Source organism: Amia ocellicauda, chromosome 15, assembly GCF_036373705.1.
Source record: "Amia ocellicauda isolate fAmiCal2 chromosome 15, fAmiCal2.hap1, whole genome shotgun sequence".
Lineage (NCBI taxonomy): Eukaryota > Metazoa > Chordata > Actinopteri > Amiiformes > Amiidae > Amia > Amia ocellicauda.
Genome location: NC_089864.1, coordinates 23254710 through 23278717, shown reverse-complemented (window position 1 = coordinate 23278717; position 24008 = coordinate 23254710). Strand labels below are relative to the sequence as shown.

The following is a 24008-nucleotide window of genomic DNA, read 5'->3' as shown; positions in this document are numbered from 1 at the left end:
GGCTGTTCCCAAAAAGTCCAAAATTACCTTCACAGTCGTTCACAGACCTCTAATCAGAGCATTATTCCAGTAATATACTTAATTTATGTATATTTAATTATATTACAGTCTTGAATGGTTTGTAGAGGCCTACCGTAACAGAAACAAGGTTGCAATTAAAACTGCATGGTAACATTTTAATGTTTGAAAGTTAGATGTACAGTGGCCTCCACATTTATTTAGACGGTTTCACAGAAGAAATACAATCCAAAAAATGAAAAATGCTCAAGTAAATGAAAATATGTACAAGTTTAATACTAACAATGCAGCACAAAGCAACATTTTTATGTTTGCCAATTTATCAAGGTTATGAATACATTTGGAGGCCACTGTATACATAATTAATTATAACATCATATATGTAATTTTCTGCCACAACTTATAAGCAACTTCTAAAATGTTATGACAGCGAGCAAGACTTTTGATTTTTTTTCACCACAAAGGAGGCAAAAAAACCTCTATCTGAGTATCAACCAGTGTAAGCTGAATTGTGCAGAGCTGTGGTAGGGTGATGTGATGTGCCATGTTGAGGACAGTGACACCTAAACTCAATTCCCTAAACTCAATTCAAAATGGGGGCCAAAGAAGATTAAATAATACCACAGACATCTGACCCAATAAGGCAATGAATGGAAATAAAGCAAAATATATTATAGTGCAGAATATTCAAAACATATTCAGATCTGTAAGGATTGAACACACTTTTTCAATAATGTGTGGTTTTCTTATCAACAAATACATACATAGATGAAAGGGGCACTCACGTGTCTGATGTAAAAGTCTTCTACCTCGTTAATTAGCTTCTCCTGGCACTCTGGGTTGATGGCCAATAGGTAACAGGCAAAGGCCAGGGTATTGCTGGTGGTCTCATAGCCAGCCAGGAGGAAAATAAATGCTTGGCCAATGACTTCATCCTCTGTCAGGATCCTTTTCTGAGATTTCTTGGCAGGCTCCTCTGACTGGCTGGGGCCTGCTGGAGCGGCCACATTGGCCTGGTTCACAACATCAAAGTGCTCCAGACTCACGCACTCCTTCGTGCTTCTCATATCAAGCATGAGCTGGAGGAAATCTCGGCGTCTCTGTGAAAAAAGCAGATTACTGCACGTCTCATTCATAGGTTAGACATTACAATAATAACGAACATAAACATCTTATTTACGGTTATTATGTTTTTTTTAAATAGTAGCTGTGGCTCGCCTTCCATTCTCGCGCTCGCTCTGCACAGCGTGAAGGTTCCCGCGCTGATGACGTGTGATTGTCTGCGCGAACAAGTATATGCAAATATAGATTGACAGACAGGAAAGACATCCTATCATTACATTCGGACCGAATGCAGTGATTGGTCAATCCTTTTTTAGTCCTGTCCCTTCCACAGAATATATATATACAGTGAGGGAAAAAAGTATTTGATCCCCTGCTGATTTTGTACGTTTGCCCACTGACAAAGAAATGATCAGTCTATAATTTTAATGGTAGCTGTATTTTAATGGTGAGAGACAACAAAAAAATCCAGAAAAACGCATTTCAAAAAAGTTATAAATTAATTTGCATGTTAATGAGGGAAATAAGTATTTGATCCCCTATCAATCAGCAAGATTTCTGGCTCCCAGGTGTCTTTTATACAGGTAACGAGCTGAGATTAGGGGCACTCTCTTAAAGGGAGTGCTCCTAATCTCAGCTCGTTACCTGTATAAAAGACACCTGTCCACAGAAGCAATCAATCAATCAGATTCCAAACTCTCCACCATGGCCAAGACCAAAGAGCTGTCCAAGGATGTCAGGGACAAGATTGTAGACCTACACAAGGCTGGAATGGGCTACAAGACCATCGCCAAGCAGCTTGGTGAGAAGGTGACAACAGTTGGTGCGATTATTCGCAAATGGAAGAAACACAAAATAACTGTCAGTCTCCCTCGGTCTGGGGCTCCATGCAAGATCTCACCTCGTGGAGTTTCAATGATCATGAGAACGGTGAGGAATCAGCCCAGAACTACGCGGGAGGATCTTGTTAATGATCTCAAGGCAGCTGGGACCATAGTCACCAAGAAAACAATTGGTAACACACTACGCCATGAAGGACTGAAATCCTGCAGCGCCCGCAAGGTCCCCCTGCTCAAGAAAGCACATGTACAGGCCCGTCTGAAGTTTGCCAATGAACATCTGAATGATTCAGAGGAGAACTGGGTGAAAGTGTTTTGGTCAGATGAGACCAAAATCGAGCTCTTTGGCATCAACTCAACTCGCCGTGTTTGGAGGAGGAGGAATGACCCCAAGAACACCATCCCCACCGTCAAACATGGAGGTGGAAACATTATGCTTTGGGGGTGTTTTTCTGCTAAGGGGACAGGACAACTGCACCTCATCAAAGGGACGATGGACAGGGCCATGTACTGTCAAATCTTGGGTGAGAACCTCCTTTCCTCAGCCAGGGCATTGAAAATGGGTCGTGGATGGGTATTCCAGCATGACAATGACCCAAAACACACAGCCAAGGCAACAAAGGAGTGGCTCAAGAAGAAGCACATTAAGGTCCTGGAGTGGCCTAGCCAGTCTCCAGACCTTAATCCCATAGAAAATCTGTGGAGGGAGCTGAAGGTTCGAGTTGCCAAACGTCAGCCTCGAAACCTTAATGACTTGGAGAGGATCTGCAAAGAGGAGTGCCACAAAATCCCGCCTGAGATGTGTGCAAACCTGGTGGCCAACTACAAGAAACGTCTGACCTCTGTGATTGCCAACAAGGGTTTTGCCACCAAGTACTAAGTCGAAGGGGTCAAATACTTATTTCCCTCATTAACATGCAAATCAATTTATAACTTTTTTGAAATGCGTTTTTCTGGATTTTTTTGTTGTTATTCTGTCTCTCACTGTAAAAATACACTCACCTAAAGGATTATTAGGAACACCATACTAATACTGTGTTTGACCCCCTTTCGCCTTCAGAACTGCCTTAATTCTACGTGGCATTGATTCAACAAGGTGCTGAAAGCATTCTTTAGAAATGTTGGCCCATATTGATAGGATAGCATCTTGCAGTTGATGGAGATTTGTGGGATGCACATCCAGGGCACGAAGCTCCCGTTCCACCACATCCCAAAGATGCTCTATTGGGTTGAGATCTGGTGACTGTGGGGGCCAGTTTAGTACAGTGAACTCATTGTCATGTTCAAGAAACCAATTTGAAATGATTCGACCTTTGTGACATGATGCATTATCCTGCTGGAAGTAGCCATCAGAGGATGGGTACATGGTGGTCATAAAGGGATGGACATGGTCAGAAACAATGCTCAGGTAGGCCGTGGCATTTAAACGATGCCCAATTGGCACTAAGGGGCCTAAAGTGTGCCAAGAAAACATCCCCCACACCATTACACCACCACCACCAGCCTGCACAGTGGTAACAAGGCATGATGGATCCATGTTCTCATTCTGTTTACGCCAAATTCTGACTCTACCATCTGAATGTCTCAACAGAAATCGAGACTCATCAGACCAGGCAACATTTTTCCAGTCTTCAACTGTCCAATTTTGGTGAGCTTGTGCAAATTGTAGCCTCTTTTTCCTATTTGTAGTGGAGATGAGTGGTACCCGGTGGGGTCTTCTGCTGTTGTAGCCCATCCGCCTCAAGGTTGTACGTGTTGTGGCTTCACAAATGCTTTGCTGCATACCTCGGTTGTAACGAGTGGTTATTTCAGTCAAAGTTGCTCTTCTATCAGCTTGAATCAGTCGGCCCATTCTCCTCTGACCTCTAGCATCAACAAGGCATTTTCGCCCACAGGACTGCCGCATACTGGATGTTTTTCCCTTTTCACACCATTCTTTGTAAACCCTAGAAATGGTTGTGCGTGAAAATCACAGTAACTGAGCAGATTGTGAAATACTCAGACCGGCCCGTCTGGCACCAACAACCATGCCACGCTCAAAATTGCTTAAATCACCTTTCTTTCCCATTCAGACATTCAGTTTGGAGTTCAGGAGATTGTCTTGACCAGGACCACACCCCTAAATGCATTGAAGCAACTGCCATGTGATTGGATGATTAGATAATTGCATTAATGAGAAATTGAACAGGTGTTCCTAATAATCCTTTAGGTGAGTGTACACCTACCATTAAAATTATAGACTGATCTTTTCTTTGTCAGTGGGCAAACGTACAAAATCAGCAGGGGATCAAATACTTTTTTCCCCACTGTATGTATATATATATATATTTATTTATTTATTTACATTTAGACCACTTAAATTATTGATTTCTATCAGGATGTGAAGAGACTTTCAACCAGTATAACAAAAAATGTTTCTGGAAAAGATTGCATACCCTACCTTTAATTGATTTATACAAATTATGTTTTTTTTTCACATCTGTACTGCAGACAAGAATTGAATCTGTATGTATAATTTCCCAGTCACTCCACATTTGGCCATAAATCACAAGTGACCCAATGGGGTGCAGTACCTCGCCTGGTGGCTGCTCCTCCCTGTGTTTGATCATGTTCCGAATACAGCTGACAAAGAAGCTGTTGAGCTCATCCCTCCTTTTGTTCGGCACAATCCGGATAAGTGGAGAGATAAGAAATGGAAAGACAACTAAAGAAAAATAAAGAAAATATTGTTTTAAAAAACAAATCTGACCATGCATGCAGCCTTGGAGAAATCCCAAGCATTTCCCTGCTTAGATTAGATTTATTTTTAAACCTTTTCATTGAATTGATTCAACTGGCTACATTATAAAAGTTGAATACACACACTAATATATAGTATTGTATCAATTGTGAACTGAATCATTAGGAGCCATTGTCATATTCCACTTACATGTGCAAAAAGCATTCATATGTCACCGGAGGCACATGCAATTCATTCCAAAGTATTAGATGACTGTAAAATGTGTGCAGATGTATTGATAAAGCTTGATCTACACTGTGAAGGACTTTGGTACAGTTGTCAGGCCCATTAAGAATAAGTAATTTAACAAGGAACACAACTTAAAAAAGACTAAATCGGGGCTGAGCTCTTTTTCACATTATACTTGGAAGAAGAAGTTCTTACTGAACAGCAGTACCACGGGCCTGAAAAATGAGAAGGAGAAGAACGATTTTGCGTGTCGGACAAAGGGATCGTCTGCATCCTTCTGAGAGTCCACCTGGGTGCCGAAGCCCACACTAGCGATCACATCCATGGTGAAACAGCCAAAGCACCTGAACAGAGACACAGCAACACTTCCTGTTCTTAAATGGCACAAGAACATTTTGGGACCAGATCTTAAAATAAATAAAATCTCTGAATATTAGTTGCTTTATTTTGTTATGGAGACATGATGGACAGTAATCTGTGTTCAACAAAATACCACCTGTAGGGCACTTTACCACAGAAAATATGCAAGCTAATTTGGCCATGATGATATCATGCATGTACTTTGCTTTTGCCATGCATTTTCATAGTTTGTATCATGAAACTAAAAACAAACACAAACCTGTACAATATGAATAGTGTTTGTTGATGTATCTTACATATCTACACACATAGTAATAATCCAACCAAGAAAAATACATTACTAAAAACATGAACTGTATAATATTACTTCACCTCATTTGCTATAATGTTGCATTTTGGTTGTCTGTATGTAGATGTTGTATTGCATTCGACATTTCTTTTCATCATTAGAATAGAATGTGTAAACTTAATACCAGTACTACTCTACTACTAATAGTAATACAATAGTAATACAATGGTAATAATACAATAATAGTACTAAATTGTAAAATGAACACTGATAGACAATGACTCCTATACCTTTTATCAGTCTCCATCTGGATCGCAAACCACAATAAACACCTAGGTGAACCAACATGCCTGGCAGTTTTGTGATAGCAGACGAACACTGACTTTAATTACAATGTCTTAAACAGGTTTGTCTTGCTATTTTGTTTTCATTATGAAGTCCTCAATGGCAATCACTCATTTTGTAAAGATTTAACAGTGAAAGCAGTAAGGAGCACTTGACACATTTTTACATTATTTGTCATTGCATAATCATTTTCTTTGCCTAGCCTTTCACAAACAATGGCCGATTTAAATGTAGTTAATACCAAGAAGATTAAGATGCCGGCCATTTAGTGCTTCAGAGCTACGACACTTTCATATCATATACATTTAGAAAAGGAAACACCCTTTCCTGAAGAAAATGTTAAAAGTGTGGCCATCTGTTGGAAAAACTGAGCACAACCTCTTTTAAAACGCTCTTTGCAAATGCATTGTGCTCTAATTGGGCATGTCTGCACCCCTTTGAGAGTCTTCCCTAACCATCTTGCAGAGAAAGGTAAATGAATAATGAAACAAGATCCTGTTCTTTCTTTCACCCTCTCAGGTCTGTCCGGGTGAAAAACTGCCATAACCAATTTGGTTCTGCACTACTTTTTGTACCATTTCTTCCATCTTAATAAGAGATCAAAACCTCCAATCAACAACTTGTGTCTGTCTTATCTAGTCATTTGAAGTTTACCTTCAAGGTTGTCAACAAATTCAAGTTCATGTTTGCACTTATCTTACAATGCCAGACTTACTCATTATGTCAGATAAACTCAAGGTGGGCTAAGAGACGGGTACAAGCCAGTACTATCCTATGGCTCTGCAAACATAATACAGGAAATCTTTTGGAATTGGTGTGCCGCTCTGAAACATTAACTCATACAGATTGACTCATACACTTTGTTCAAATTAACAAATAACAAATGAGCAATTTTTCAGTTCTGAACTCAAGATTCTTCACATAAACCTTGATACCTTGGTTCTGCCAGCATCATTAACTGCGTTGCACCGACATGTATGTGACGGCTGGCCTTTATCAAAATCCTAGAAAATCTTTTTTTATACGTCAGTGTGTCATTTTAGAATGCACTATTTCAACCATTTTATTGAAACCTCACTTGTATTGTTTGAATGTTTAAGCAAGGTGAATGAAGCACAGAAAATACAAATTACCTGGCGGAAGCCGGAGTATCCCACAATACCAGCTGTGTTTCTGATTAATGCCTCTGTGAGGAACGATTAGCTTTTTGTATCTCAAACACTCTGCTAATTAAAATCCACGCACTGCTGCCGATGCCTACACATTCGTCAGCTGGTCTCAGCCTGTCCCTGGTGGAATTTAGGGTCTAAGCAAACAATTATTTATTTACTTGAAAATATTAGTTCATGTATGCATGCACTGAATTAAATTAAATAACTGTTCAACAGGGTTAAAGCAGACACCTTTTTTATTAAGTCTTCTATTTTGATTATTATTATTATTATTATTATTATTATTATTATTATTATTATTAATCATTTCTCTTGGTATCCATCAGAAGCATTGAAAGAGTGTGTATAAAATATTCTGAAATTCACTATATAGCCTCTTTATGAATGCATTAGTGTTAGAGCATACCGGTGAATGTCAAAGCCCTGCCCAGAGTTGGCGAAAACCTCCAGGTTCTCTGCCAGGGTGTCAGCAGCTGTGTTTATCAGGGGTACCATCTGAAAAGACAGGAAGAGCACCTACTTTAACCTACTTTCAATTCTCCTACAGCCAGAGAATAATGTGGAAGCAGTCAAATCAAACGGAGCTGAAAAAAAATACACAGATACACAGATCACAGATTTCCAGATGCACATTACCCAGTATATACTGTATATACTATATTAACAAAGGTATGGGGACAAACTGGCAACATGCAAAAGACAGCTATTCACAGCTACTTTTGTAAAAGGGTGAAGACCCACCACAGGTCTTAATGACTTGACTGCTGCAATTGTACCACTAGGAGTCACGCTTAGGCCTAGATAGACAAAATCCAAACTTTGACCTATCCACGGATTGCTCAGTACAAACCTGTGTCCTATCCCATCCTCATTTAGAAATAGTAGACAACAAATTAAAGCCCTGTAGTGTATAGGTTTGGAAGCTCTCCACCTTCAAGGGCCCTGGCATCCTTATACATTTGACAGCTGGACACAGAACCCACCTAATAGACCTCTCTGCCCTTCTTTCCCCATCACTGCAATTGTGATAAGGCAGATGGTAGCTAGCTTACCCCCAGAGGGGGGAACAAAATAAATAGGAGGGGAAAAAAGTGATATATGAAGCTTAAAATGCTCTATGAATTCATAAGGAAATGAGTTGTGTTGATGTACTGTACACCTGTGAGAAGGCACATGCATGGGCTTGTGTGAATGTTATGCATCCTCTCCACACCATAATTACCTGATTTCTTAGCAGACACCCTTATCCAGGGCGATTTAAAATTGTTACAAGATATCACATTATTTTTACATTTGCACCCATTTATACAGCTGGGCATTTACTGGAGCAATCTAGTTAAACTACCTTGCTCAAGGGTACAACAGCAGTGCCCTTACCTCAGGATTGAGCCAACAACCCTCCACTCCAGAGTCCAGAGCCCTGACCACTACTCCACAATGCTGATCTGCAGGATAATCTGTAGGGGGCAACATCCCACCCCATGCCATTTCTTACAGCCTGTGCCGCTTGTGGTGTCGAGTTCATCCTTCCTATGCATTTCAGCGCTTGCAAACCTCCAGGACAATATGCAATTGTTCTCTCCTGCAGAAGCCCAGAGGGGTTTAGAGGGCTTGGTGTTTGGTTTTGATAACACAGCAGCATATCCAGTTACAAAACAGCACTGCGAGCTCTGCTGACTTTCCTGGCTTTCAGATAAAATGCGCAAAAGGGATGGATGCAGCACCATATGCGATACAGACTATAATAGAAGACACACAGTCCAGTGGGTGAGATTTCGATAGCGGTGAGTGGGAAGAGTATTGACTCTGTTACTTAAGAGCTCTCTGGCACTTTATCACTCACTATGCCTCATACAAATGAGAACAGCTTGGGCCTACAGTCCGGACCATTAAGGGAACAAAATAAAAGGCTTCAGTCATAATAAATAGGGCCTCTGATTTAAAAACGAGAAGTGAAACAAGTAGCGAGATGCTGATAATTCATATTGTACAAATACAGACATTGTGAAATTGTCTTGATTGTAGGATAGACTCCACCTAGCACGTATCATCAACACCTCAGATATCCAGACATGTACAGGTGCCATGTCCATCGTATATTTCTGTCATTCTTTACAATTGTCCTTGAAGTGAAAAAAAGTATTACAGAACGCACAGGAATATTGATTTTGCAATCTTATTTAACCTCTATGTAAACCAGCCAGTGAAATAAAAACTATAAAGAAAGATAAGATAGTATTGCTGCAGTTTGTTTTTCCAGTGTGGACACCCACTTGGAAGCTAAAAGGTTCACAGTTTTAGGATCTGTTAGAGGATGGGAAAGACAGGAGGAAGAAAACAACTAAAACAGAACATAACAGGTCACGTTATTTGTGTCCCCCCCATGGCGCGACCCTGAAACACAAATAACAGAACTCTCTCATCGGTATGACGATGGCTGCGGCTCTGAGATATAACAGCGAGCCCAGCAGGCGCCCAGCCAGCAAACGGGGGTCAAAGCTCCCTCAGAAAACTCACACTCACACCCCCTCTGTGGAGCCCGGCTAATTATCTGAAGCCACTGGGAGGTCCTGGGCTCCAGCTTTGTGGTTTTATAGACTCAGGCGTGCTGGGGCTCTATGCAGACATACGACATCTGGCCTGGCCAATTTCTATTAAAAGAACATTTTATTATTAGTAACCTTACTTACATTATCTATGATTACTTACTTGAGATGATTCATTTGAACTTTGGGGAATTGTTCTTTATAGTGGCATAAAAAAAAGAATAAAGTCAAACTCCAAAGGGTCTTCTATCTTGAATACTGCACCCTCTTGCACCACAGTTTTAGTGCTACAGCCTCGGTCTTAAGAGAGACTGAGGAAGGAGTGATGCATCATCCTCGCCTGGTTTGATGACATGGCCGCTGTACAGAACAGCCAATACAGCACATGTGCAGCAAAATTAGATGAAAATGACTGAAAATCCACAGCTGACGGCGTTACATAATCTTTCCTGTGGTTAATGGTAAAGCAAAGCTAATATGTAAAATTCTATAAATTTCGAGTTTTTAAAAGGTGTGTGTTACACATACGTTGCTTAGCTGGACGGCAACCATTGCAGACATATGATTATTATATTTCACTGCCCCCTTCAGACAATACACATTCACACACTGGCTTTATGAAGAGATGGTAGTTAGCTGATAAAAGATGACAGGATCGGCGTCCTCTTTGCAGCAGAATCAGAGCAAATGAAAATCAATACACACTGCTGGTGCCGGCTAAGGAGTAGCAAAGTTATTCATCAGCTGTGACAAATGAATTGGGACTGCAGAGCGTAAACACCAGGGCCGTATGTGCTGCAGTGGGGCCGAGCAGGGCGAGCAGAGGTCTATCTTTCACAAAGCAAGCGGACTGACTGAGTGCTGGAGCTCGTCTGTGGCAGCTGTGGCACTATGACCCTGCTCTGTGCGGTCTGGGACTCACCCACTGCGTGAGGAGTAATTAACGCTTCTCTGAAAACACATCTTGGAAAGATACCTAAAGCTATGCTGTTATGAAATGAAATCAACAAAAACAAGGGCCACACCAATATGCAAGCAAAAATCTGAAAGAAATGAAAGATAAAAGGATGAAGGAAAGACAAGTATGTTTGGAGTATTTTGGAGATTTAAATCCTAGTCTGTAGCTTTGATGGGAAATGAAAAAGATGGAAGGCCTTATTCACATTCTCAGACATATATATCCCGGAGATTTCCTTTGAATATTAAAAGATCTAGAAGCACATACTGAGGTGCCAATGATGTAAAGCAAAATGCAGAGGAACGTTTATCAGAGAAAAGGAGCACTCTCCCTCACAAAGGCTATGCTCAGCTTATTTTTGGTACACAATTCTTTATTTGCTTTTATTGTGTGCTTGCAACTCAGTTCTGTTCAGAAAAATACTATTTTGAATACATATACTTCTCTTTTTTCGCCTTAGCAACTACGAGCATAGCAGGGGTGCAGTATTTAGATAACTATTCATATGCTAATTACACGCTGTGCAGTAAAGTTCTCTTCTGTGTTACATCGGGACCAAATGATAACATTGAAGTAAGCAAAAAGGGAGATTAAAAAATAATAAAAAACACTCCTAACAAAACATTCTAAATTAATAAATAAGTAATTTATAATCTGTTACCACAGCATATCCCAGAAATGACTGAATTTATAATTTTCAAGTTTTTGTTTGGTGTCTGCTGTACAATCATGCATTACCAAACACATTATTTATATCTACATAACCCTCATCATTTCTGTATTACATATTCAGGAGCTGTGCTGTTGTGTATGTAGCCAGTCATTTCTCTTGCATGATGTAATGTCATGTTGTAATTATTAAATACTGTGCAGTTTGCACATTGTTTCTTCTCCTCCCATTAAAAAATTAAGTAAGACAGGATAAATTACCACATTGATCTCACTCTCGTTTTGCCGCTTAATGCATATATTCAAAAAAAGATTAAATTTTCCAGTTATATAGAAAATATTTAACATTTAAATTATACCAGCATTACATAGATATGGGGAAAATTGTTCCAGTTAATTGTCCTTAAAACGAGTCTCAGTTTTATATGCTGTCTTAATGTTTACACAATGTTTGCACAATGGGACACAATTATTATCTCAGTGCATGTGCTGCTATAGAAAATCCTTGGCTGCCTAAAACCTTTACACTTTATACACATTTTAATGGTTTACAATACGTGTCAAGTTAACAGTGAATGTTAACTTTTAATTACAATTACAGTTAGCACTGGAGTTACAATTAATAATGTAACAACATTCTTCTGCAATGAATAGCACCACTCAGAAGTGAAAAAAATCTGTTAAATGTAGAAAAATGTAATATGTAAAAGTAAAGAATTGTTTTTTAAATATAGAGTTTCTAGAGCAAGAAATCACATCAATTTGGTAAATTGTGAATTGGAGAAAAAAAAAAAAAAAACAGGATTGGGCAGTCAGAGTCCTGAATAAGTTTTGAGAGTATAGTTTAAAGCAGGGTATCCAAACCTTGTCCTTTGGATCACCAGTCGTCATTAAATCAAAACTGAACAAGCACTTAAATGAATTAACCAGGTGTGATAATAATTAATAGATGGTAAATAAGTAAGTGAGAGGTCATTTGGAGCAAACGGCTGAATACCCTTCGGCCATCGAGGACCTGAATATGCTTAATTGGATAAGTGACTTGCTTGATTAATCAATGACAAACATGTGTTCCCAGTTTGAAAAAGTGTGGATTTAGGGTGGCATATGAATCAAAATGGATTATAATAATAAATCTGTACCAGGAGTACACACAGTTTAAAGCAATAAAGTATAGTAATCAGATAGTTCAATTGCTTAAATACTCTGTGGTTCCTTATGAAAACTAAACCTTTTGTGGCAAAAATAAATTATTCCCAGACTGCAATATTTTTCTGTGTCTTGTGTTTTAAACCACTATTATTTTAAAAAGTTTCCATGCAATCTAACCCTTTTAAAGACACAAAAATGTGCATGTCGGTTTGTGTGTAGGGGTATTGAGAGCTAAAACTTGAGGTGTGCAGGCACAGGCTTGCAATAACCTCACATGATAAATTAATATACAGAAAAACACTAAATCTTTGGCATTTGACCTCATTTGAGAAAAGAAACTTTCGACCAAAACCGTTGGCCAGCTGGCACGGCTGATACTTAATAGTATTTGATATCTTGTAGTACTTGACCTGCGGGAGTTCTTCACTTTCATATAATCTAAAGGAAACTGGTTAGCGTTTCTGCTACAATCCTGCCCTGACAGCAGTTGTCTGATTTCAGTTTGAAGCAAATGTGCTCTGCAAGAATCTGTTCCTTTAATAGTCAGCGATTTCTTAGGACATCAACAGGAAATCTGTCATTTTTAATTAATCAAGGCCCCTTGGCAAGCGTTGGCAGCAGCCGCGTTCTGTCGTAAGAGTCATGTGGCGGCTGCTTAGCAACTGTGCGCTGGAGCCCTTGTGAGGGAGACCCTTTACATCTTCTGTGGATTTTTACACCAATCTGTCACTGCGATGGCCTCCAGTTTGAAACTCAGCAATGTAAACACTCATTACTCTTCAGGAAGGGCCTTGTTAAAACACTTTGTTATCTTTGCATTAGAGAGATACAGCTCATTCACTTTTGTTCTAGCATACCATTCTCTTGATAAAACATTCCACATATATGCTTTTTTTATTCTTCTCGTCCTTGTGTGACTTGCGCTCGACTTCGCTACATGGTGGTCAAAAAGTAAATCATGTAATCAAATATACAAATAATGAAAACCTTAGCTTGATTAGAAAGTAATTCCCAACATACATTAATAGAATTACTGTTAAGAAACAAGACTTAAAACAAGACCCTGTCCATCCATCAAAGCAATACATCTATGCATCAAAGCACTGCTAAGCATGCCACGACACAATCACAGAGCGCTTCTCCCTCAGTGACTGACACACCTGTTTCCATTCAGTGATCTAGGGGTGCAGTGTTGTGGGCTTGTGCTGGGCTCTGCTGTTGTGGCCTCACAAACAAAGCTCCACTGTTTAACGTGCATCCGTTCTCAATGAAGGACAGAAATAGTACCCGTCTCTGGCTTACCATATCTAGTAAAAAAAAAAACACCAACCGCAGCCCTGAACCATAACTGACAATAAATCAGTCTTTTATGTCAAAACATTCCACAGTTTGTTGCACAAATGATCGCTGAAAGCCAACACCTGCAGTGTTCGATGATCTACCTAAAAATAAGACACGGCATCACTTTCTTTCATGTTAAAAACCTCTCCAGGGACTTTTGATTTATGTCACAACCATAATATCATCAGACTGAGCTTGAACTTGGAAGTAGCTGTACACAAATATGCTCTCGGCCGACCATGCTAGGGACTAAGCTTCCCACGAGTTATATGCAGAGAAAGGCGTTTAACAGCAACATCATAAAAAACCCAAACGCCCGTAAGGATGGACTAAATAATAGAAGACCAAAGAGGTTAAAACCTTTTAATCTGTTAACCTTAAGCAATTAACCCAGAATACTAAGGTTTTAACAAAAATATTTATAAATCCCTCTTATCTCCGGCTTAGGGTATCTAAGTATAACAATACAAAACCCACTGTTCAAAAAATCTTTGTTAATGAATTGCGCAGTAAACAAAACCCAGTGTTTTCAGACATTACCCAGTACTGTACTCTGAAGGGTTGCAGAGAGAGACCTAATACAGAATGAAGATTTGTTAGTGCCTAGCTGCTTGGGGTTTATCAAGGGGCAATTCAATCTGGAGTTCATAGCTAAATTCAAATGCGTATGTATGATCTTGTAAGGTTTTGTTTCTCCTGTTCTGTTTGTATTCATTTGTGTGCTACATTGGCTCATTTGTTAAATCTGGTACCAATTTGGCTACCTCCATTTAAAAGATGATTGGATTCCAAATATAATTTATTTCATGCCAAGATAGCAAATGACTGGTGAAATAAGCCAGGAATGTCATTAAAATGTGACGTACAAGGAGTGGAAAGATCATATTAATGTCGATGCGTGTCATGCAATTGTTATTTTGCAGTGTGTGCGAGGCAATGTGGGGGGGCATCACCTGATCAAAATTCAAGGAGGGCAAAATGAATGGACAACCTCATAGTGATGCTCAAATCCAAATCATGTCCCATCATCTGAGACATGAAGCTGGTGTTGTGTTTCATTCAGTTAAGTAAAGATGATTTGGAAGAAACACCTGAATAAGCTTCAGCCTTTAAGGACCACAGTTCCCTTAATTGCAGCTTGCTTAATTGATGTCATTAATAACTAACTACAATAACTAACACAGTCTTTAGACAAGGAAGACAGAGTGCAGTGGCGGATGCAGGCTTGCCTCCTTCATCTTGGTGGCGCTGAACGTGGGTGTCAGGACGCTGCGGACTCTCTTCCATCTCTCGTCACGCAGGAACAAAATACTGTCACTAACCGGTTTGGTGGACATCCCCAAATGCTGCCAAAAAAAAAAAAAAAGATAACATCAGCCCACACAACAGCAAACCTGAGATAGTAACCTCAATTTTATCAAAACAAACAAATAAATAATGTGCAGCTAAGATTGATGAGAAGGTCTAGCTAGGATATGAATGCAGTACAGAACAATAGGCCATCTAAGAGGTCTTCAGATTCAAGGAATAGAATACCTTGTTCTTCTGTCTTTACCCAGCTGCACCCAAAACTGACACAAGAATACTTTCAACTGAATTCAAACTGTCTTCAATAAATAATGGAGCCCTGGGGTTTACTGAGTGTGCTTGTTCTCTGGCTTCGCTTCTGTTTGCGAAGTGTTAAAGGAAGCTCTTAGACACAGTATAGGTATTTCTAGCATGTTTTCCTATCCAGACTGGAGGCCTGTCATTCTCCCTGGTCAATTCTGATATGAGGAGCTCAGAAGAGACGAGCTGAACAGAATCTCTCTTTTTCTTTTTTGTGTTTTATACTCATCAAATGCCCTTCAAGTATTTCCCCTATGACCCACTTCAGTAATTCAGCACAAACTCCACTCATAAAAGGGAGCAATAGGAATGTGCTGAACAGTTCACTCAGAGTACTCTCTAGAATGCCTACCCAGAATCCCCCTGTCAATGAAGCTCACTTTTCCACTGTTGTCTTAAAATCAACATATCCAGGCAGTACTGTATTCTCCTCCACCAACCAATTTTAAAAAACTTCTGCAAGCCACTGTATATATCTCATTCATTCACAGGCCAGGGTTAACACACCTTCCCTTTTAAGGCACAAAGCCAGTACCCCATTCTGAATCACACCTAATCCTCTGCACCTAAGCACTGCAACATATTTGGTTCTGCTGCCAAAGTTTGACATTTGGATTTAAGCCAATGATTGTAACTTTTTAAGCATATTTGTTAAACGTCACTTTTGTTTTCTCTCTTAAGTTCACCGTCAGACTGGCATTGTTGCATACCTCTTCTATTCTCGTGTCAATCTTCTCCGTTGTGCTGCGAACATACCAACGTGAACTGCAGGGGATTTAACAAAGTTCCATTCATCTTCAGAATTTTAGATCCCAATCCAGTGTCTTCAAAACTTTTTCCAAAAAGAGCTTTGGGGAAATGTCTTCAAAATATTTTTATAACTGCAGGCGCAATGCCACGAGGCATCCAAATAATGGGTTGATATGGAGGCCCTAATCAGGTAGCTCTGAACATATACTTATATGGCCTGTTTGTTTGTTCTGTTCACTACATGCAGGTGCTGCATTGATGAGTGCCCTTCAGTACCACTTGCCTTTCTTCTCCTGACCAACCTAATCAGCAGATATTGTCAGCCCTAGGCAAGACTTTAACCCTGGTGATCTGCCCCTGACCTGACTAATATCACAGTACAGTCGTGTGACTCAGACTTGGCTATTTCCTCCGCTTTACATGCGAGAACATCGACCCAGCGAGACACAACACAACTCAACTCAGTGAGAGTTCCCAGCTAAGCATGCAGACTTTGCACAGTCTGAGATCAGATGTCCCAGTCATGCAATTCACCCTCCATGTCACCCCACTTGCTTGTTCATAATGGTTTCCCATTGGAAACACAAAATAGTTACCTAAAGGAACATAAAATCCTTGTCCTGAATCAACACCTATTAGAGATAGACTATGCACATTTGATTTCATATTGTATAAGCAGAACAAACAGATTCAAAACAAGAGTTTAATTTTCCTGAGCTTCTTTATTGTTTACATGTTATTGTTTCTATTCTGCTTTTATTTTGCCAATTTTGGTCAGCAAGCGTCATTTCAGAAAATGCATATTTGAATTGTCTTACAAAAGAATAAGAATTACCATCCTCCATCTATTCCCACCAGTTTAAAAAAGTATATTTTTATCTTACAGATACAAATACAACACTCACACATCCCCCAAAACACATGACTGGAATGCAGTCATGAAAATTTGAAAACGTTCTTGGTACATTTTTTAATATGGAAATATAAACATATTTATTATCTGTGCTAGCAGCTTGTGCTTTGTTTGTGTTTGTTGTCCTGCTCCCATGGAGACCCCCTTAATGAGCCACCTCCTGCAGGTAGCTTAAAAGGTTGGACTACAATGACTTTGGAAACAGCATGTGAACAGCACTTACCAACAAAGAAGAAAAATGAATTCTATTTCATACATAAATGCATATTGTCATGAACTGAAGAAAAAACACAAAAGAATAACTTGGAATTTAAAATTATTTTAAACCGACATTTGTGTTGCAGGTCTTTGCAATTGCCTGGCAGTGTTCTTGTACCATGTTAGGAAATGCTGTTCTGAATGCGAGACTTGACTGATGTCTGATGTGAAAGATTCTGCAGTGGTCTGCTAATTGTAATACGAATAATATATGGAGTTTAAAACTCAAGTTTGGGTGGAGAACAAACCACAGTCTTGCAGTCCTAAGCCCAAACAATCAGGTGCTCCCTCGCAGACACACTCACTCACTCACTCACACACACACACACACACACACACACACACACACACACACACACACACACACACACACACACAAGCATTAGTATCTTGTGACAAGCTTCCCTTCCCCTGCATCAGTAGCTTCGCTTAAACTAGTGCCAAAAGGATGATCCCCTCTTCATAATGCACTGAGAAATAGCATCCCTCTGCCTCCCCAGCCTATGCTTCTACAGCAACTGCTTGGTTCTATCCGATATGTAAGGTATCTGATATGCTGATCTCAGGTAGCCTCATCTTCATGACTTTACTTCCCTCAGCCAAGCGGGATTAAAATCTTAATGAAATCAGCTACTACTAACTACTTAAGCTACTTACGTCTATAGGAGTTTTCCCAAATATATACACACAGTGCCTATACAAAATCTACACCCCTTGTAATAGCAAGCCTAAATTAGCCCAGGTATAAGCAATCACCTTAACAATCACACACTGAGTTCAGTGGCCTCCACCTGTGTTGAATTGATTCACAGGATTTCAGTATAAATTCAGCAGTTCCTGTAGGTTCCCTCTGCTGCGTAGTGCATTTCAAAACAAACATTCAACCATGAGACCCAGGGAGCTTTCAGAGGAACTCCCGGTCAAAGTTTTACAGCAAATCTGTAACCATCTCTGATAGGAAACACAGATAGAGGAATGATTTAGAGGTTAAGGAAGTTCAGCCGACTAGTAAACTTTTAGAATGGATTACATATGATAATACCGATTTTAGGACATGTTGTACTTATCCTCTCTCATTGGCAATAGCAGGAGAGAAATAGAAGTGGGTTTTCATCAGCTATATGGGACAGTGTTTTTTTAATGGGTTTGTTACGGTCCTCCAAACATTAGCAAGTGAAGTAATTAGCAGTAATTATAAATTCATCCCATTATTGTATTTTCACAATGTACTGAATTGAGCCTTTCATTACTGCAATTCCCTCTTGGCAGTTTCCCTTGCAACTGGATTGTTTGAGATGACTGCAGGCATTTATTTAAGCCTTATAGACTGGGAATATGTAGAACTTTTCTTTTGCCATTTTTAATTATATTTGATGAACTTCCATGGTTTGGCTTCGAAACAACCATATCAGGTCTGCAACACTATGAGCAGATGTTGCGAACAGTTCAGCTTTTGAAAGATACATTCTGAAACCCCTTTATAAACTCTGATTTTCGAGATTCCCAGTCAATACTTCACAAGATTTGGGTACATATGAAAGTACTGGGAATGTTATTCAGAGCAGCTTCTCAGTAATTGCATCTTTCCCATTATGGGTTGTTGTGTTTTTGTTTAGTTTTTTGCTTGGTTGAAGTTGAGTATGTTTTTTCTTATTATTTATGGTGGTAATCAGCTTGTATGTTTTGAAATAATTTGCATAGTTTTACTGGAAAAGCATAATATATGGGCATTGCAACACAAATACACACTGTTTTTGTGTTTTGTTTTCCCAGCAAACCTGAATAAATGTAATCATAACCCTTGTTGATGTAACCCACATTATCAGGTATGTGACTTCACAAAGCCCACCTCAAATGCATCTGAACACATTGCGTCACTCTCCTTAAACGATTTACTGAATGAATATCCCTTCTAGGGGGTTTTGACAGAGTTGCAGGAGCTCTGAATACAGGGGGATATAAACACAACAACATATCTCTGTTATTTGAGTTTAATGAGAGCACATTTAGCACAATTTTCTCCTCTCCTGTATGCTTGTGATATTAATTTTGTTATCATGAAAAGTGTCAGCTATAGATATATCCTCCATTAATATGATATCTTACTAGTAGCCAATAGCTAGTGTGCTGATTACATAAGTTTCACTGCAATGGCTGGATGAATTGAGTTTTTCACATAATTCACTTTCTAATGTGAAGTTTGCTGTCCACTGCTCATTGGACCCCATGAGATCCCCTGACGACAGGTCGAGTTGGATTGTCTCTGCTCCATGGGGTTCTTATAACCCCTTCACACCAAGCAGCCTGAATTATATTTCAAGCAGGCTTCTAAAGTATTAAGAGATTAGATGAATCAAAGCAATTAGCAGCAGGTGTCTTCAGCAAGTCATGATGCGCATTTGCATGAAATGGCTTGCATAATTTTACTTAAGAATTGAGTTGAAAAAAAAAAAAATGAAGACTATCAGGGTAACGCAGAAAGCAGTGCCGAGCATTAAAAAAACTAAGCAACACATTTGCATTGGCTGTGTGGATGCAAAGTCTGCACACTGAATTATTGGAATTTTCTCCTAAATCTGTGTGAAATTCTTAAGTCTAAATAGCGCTCTGTTTGTCTTCTCACTTACCATTCTGTTGGGAAAGTTGTTGAAATCCTTCACCAGGATCTGTTTGATCATGTCAGGCTCAGAAATCACAATGATGGGTCTCCGACCTAAATAATAACTGAAAGGAAACGCACAGCTGTAAGAGAATTCCAAGATGCTCACTTTCTGATGGCTGACAGACCAGAAATGCTGCAGGGCAATATGAATAAAACAGAGCGGAGCTATTCATTTGAGTTTTTATTTTCACAGCAGCCCAGACAGTGCAAAAGGAACAAGACAGAGCAATATGTAATTTCTATTAATCTTGATGTTTAAATGTAGTAAATACACACATACACTATATATTAATACACATTCACATTGCTGGTCAAAATTAGGTGACATTATTTAGTATTTATTTACTGGAACACTTATTACACCCACAGCCTCTTCCAGATTGATGAGGCAAAGCTCAAGTTCCTCCTCCAATATTTTTCACCTTGCAAAATTCACAATCCACACAGCCCAGCTATTAAACCATTAGGGGAAACTGTTGCTGTCTGAACAGATACCAACCTGAACCTGCAGGCCCCTGAGAGGCCACTGGGAGCCTTTAAGTTGTGTGCTGTGAACTGAGACTCGTCAAGCAGATTTTGGTTTCTAGTTAAAGACAACTAGACCCAAAACCCCCTGCTTTTACCAGATGAGTTACTCGGTAGTCCCCATTGGAAAACCATGCTTACACTATAGGTTAATGACAAAAGAATAAATAAGAGTGAGGTTTACGTTTTCCTCTCAGTGAGAAGGTTAAAGACGAGACAGCTGTGAGAATGTGGGACAAGTCAGCAGTTCATAGGGCATGCAATCGGCTGTGTCTTTCAAACCAGGAGCATAAAGAGAGTGATGTACTAGTCTTCACAGCATCCCCATTGCAATGCGAGGGAACGGGCTTGACAGGAAAGGTGAAAAAGAAGAAAAAGAAGAATGCGAGCAGCACACATGTGCCTTGGGAGATGATCAGGAGTGAATGGAAAGCAACAATAGACTACTGGACTTGTGTGACAGGCCTAGAAGGAGAATGTTCAGCTGCGATTGCTAACTAGGGGGATATTTTGATAAGAGAAGTCAGTAAAATACGAGCAAAATGTTCCATTTTGTTGAATTACTTATTCCATTTCATAACGTCTGCTCTGAGCCCTCACTTTTAAGTTTTCAGCAACATTTTCAGGAGGCCCCTTCATTTTAACTGCCAGTGTGTACTTACTGTGGCCATGAATTAAGCCGTAACCTCTCACAAAACGTGTTCTTTTCAGCGCTGTAAAGTGCAGCAGTCCTGGTGACTATATTGTCATTGTCAGCATGTTAGAGTAAGGGTAGGCCTGCTTTCAGAGGCTGATGTCAGGGGAGAAGAGCGAGTGGCTGAAGCTAATGCACGGCTCAGCTTTTATTCTGTCGAGTTAAACTAGACTCCACTTTCAATGTGTTTACTGTTCACTCCATGTGTAAAGAAAAACAGGAGGGTCCAGTGTGACTGAGAGCCCAATACAGTCCCCTGTATACATATATTTATATTATGTAACTATATAACGTTTAAATATATTTAGTTTCAAGAAAACAATCCTATCTGGGTGTTGATATAACAGAATGGATTTTTTTCTCCGTCTCACTGAATCATATTTATTATTCTGTATATACACTCACCTAAAGGATTATTAGGAACACCATACTAATACTGTGTTTGACCCCCTTTCGCCTTCAGAACTGCCTTAATTCTACGTGGCATTGATTCAACAAGGTGCTGAAAGCATTCTTTAGAAATGTTGGCCCATATTGATAGGATAGCATCTTGCAGTTGATGGAGATTTGTGGGATGCACATCCAGGGCACGAAGCTCCCGTTCCACCACATCCCAAAGATGCTCTATTGGGTTGAGATCTGGTGACTGTGGGGGCCAGTTTAGTACAGGGAACTCATTGTCATGTTCAAGAAACCAATTTGAAATGATTCGACCTTTGTGACATGGTGCATTATCCTGCTGGAAGTAGCCATCAGAGGATGGGTACATGGTGGTCATAAAGGGATGGACATGGTCAGAAACAATGCTCAGGTAGGCCGTGGCATTTAAACGATGCCCAATTGGCACTAAGGGGCCTAAAGTGTGCCAAGAAAACATCCCCCACACCATTACACCACCACCACCAGCCTGCACAGTGGTAACAAGGCATGATGGATCCATGTTCTCATTCTGTTTACGCCAAATTCTGACTCTACCATCTGAATGTCTCAACAGAAATCGAGACTCATCAGACCAGGCAACATTTTTCCAGTCTTCAACTGTCCAATTTTGGTGAGCTTGTGCAAATTGTAGCCTCTTTTTCCTATTTGTAGTGGAGATGAGTGGTACCCGGTGGGGTCTTCTGCTGTTGTAGCCCATCCGCCTCAAGGTTGTACGTGTTGTGGCTTCACAAATGCTTTGCTGCATACCTCGGTTGTAACGAGTGGTTATTTCAGTCAAAGTTGCTCTTCTATCAGCTTGAATCAGTCGGCCCATTCTCCTCTGACCTCTAGCATCAACAAGGCATTTTCGCCCACAGGACTGCCGCATACTGGATGTTTTTCCCTTTTCACACCATTCTTTGTAAACCCTAGAAATGGTTGTGTGTGAAAATCCCAGTAACTGCGCCGATTGTGAAATACTCAAACCGGCCCGTCTGGCACCAACAACCATGCCACGCTCAAAATTGCTTAAATCACCTTTCTTTCCCATTCAGACATTCAGTTTGGAGTTCAGGAGATTGTCTTGACCAGGACCACACCCCTAAATGCATTGAAGCAACTGCCATGTGATTGGTTGGTTAGATAATTGCATTAATGAGAAATTGAACAGGTGTTCCTAATAATCCTTTAGGTGAGTGTATATATATATATATATATATATATATATATATATATATATATATATATATATATATAAGCAAGAAAACAAATTGTAGTGCTTTTAGGGCAATAATCCCCACGGTCTTATGCCATGTGTGTCTTATGTGACTGTGATGTGGAAACCCCTACTAGTTCAGAAGGGAGCTGGAAGTTAAATGGCTTTCAGGTTAAGCTAACATACAATCCTGTACCATTTCCTTCCATTTTCCTCTTAGCATTGCAGTAAACCTTTTAGATCTCAGCTACCTATTGTTTTTGTTATTGAAAAAGTCAATCAAAGGGACAATCATATTCTAATTGTGGATTTTTAAATAGAATGCTGATAATGAATACCTTTTATCATTAAGTTGTGATAACTGGATAGAAAACATTATTGATACGTTCTGTCACTTTACTTTCAGAACAGTGATTTCAGGTAACAGAGAATCTAACAAGGTCCTTAGAACAGACTCTAAAGCTTAGAGCTGAAGTGAAGGGAAAAGAGAAAAAAATACATATTTTTGTTTTTGGCTAATTACTAATTAGAGTTACCATAAAAAATATCCCCAAATCCCAGCAGTAACACACTGTTTTTGTTTATATCTGTTCATTCCTTCACTCTATGTTTTCCACACTGCTTCAAATATATTTTCTGTGCCTTTTTAATCGTTTCATTCTGAGTGATTGCTCTTCACTTGCAATACTCTTTGTAAGCTGTTCAGTAAAACATTATGTTGTATAAAAAGCACAATTCAGAAATGATCTGTGGCCAATTCATTATGTCTATACAGTATATTGAAGTGTGCTGAGAGGAATTGCGCATTTATTAGCTTCCTTTAAATTCTGGACTAATTAGTAATAAATCCTTTTCTTTCCTGATGAAGTTCAGACTGGTCTTAAAGACTGTTTAAACCCCCAGAAAAAACACAATTGGATAAGAATCACGTAGTTGACAATTAGGTCAGAAAATATTTCCCACCATGACTATTTAATTATGCACATGAGTTTATAAAATATGTGGAAATACATATAAAGTGCAGATTCCCGGTGTGTTTTAACTAAATCAAAGCCTTTTTAAAAAAAATCAGCTGTTTCTAATAATATTTCTAACATACAACTGTATATCATTCCCTTTCATGTTGGCACCATCATCTTACAAACTAGGAGTATCCCAGAACATTAGAGTAGCATACTCCAAAGCAGACAGACTAATTGTAGTAATAGTAATAGTATTTCAATCCATGAATATAGGGTGGATA

General features: G+C 39.5%; 1 protein-coding gene across 4 annotated transcripts in view; it reads right to left on the bottom strand.

Moving 5' to 3' along the window:
* The window catches only part of tbxas1 (thromboxane A synthase 1 (platelet)), a 93701-nt gene that overhangs the window by 28261 nt on the left and 41432 nt on the right, over positions 1-24008 (bottom strand). For all 4 annotated transcript variants that reach the window (XM_066724209.1, XM_066724211.1, XM_066724212.1 and 1 more), the window contains exons 5-10: positions 19876-19972; positions 14949-15065; positions 7460-7548; positions 5083-5231; positions 4493-4623; positions 804-1118 (exon numbers count right to left, since the gene is read on the bottom strand). In XM_066724209.1, the coding sequence (XP_066580306.1) occupies positions 804-1118; positions 4493-4623; positions 5083-5231; positions 7460-7548; positions 14949-15065; positions 19876-19972 (898 nt within the window). The remainder of the gene's footprint in view (positions 1-803; positions 1119-4492; positions 4624-5082; positions 5232-7459; positions 7549-14948; positions 15066-19875; positions 19973-24008) is intronic.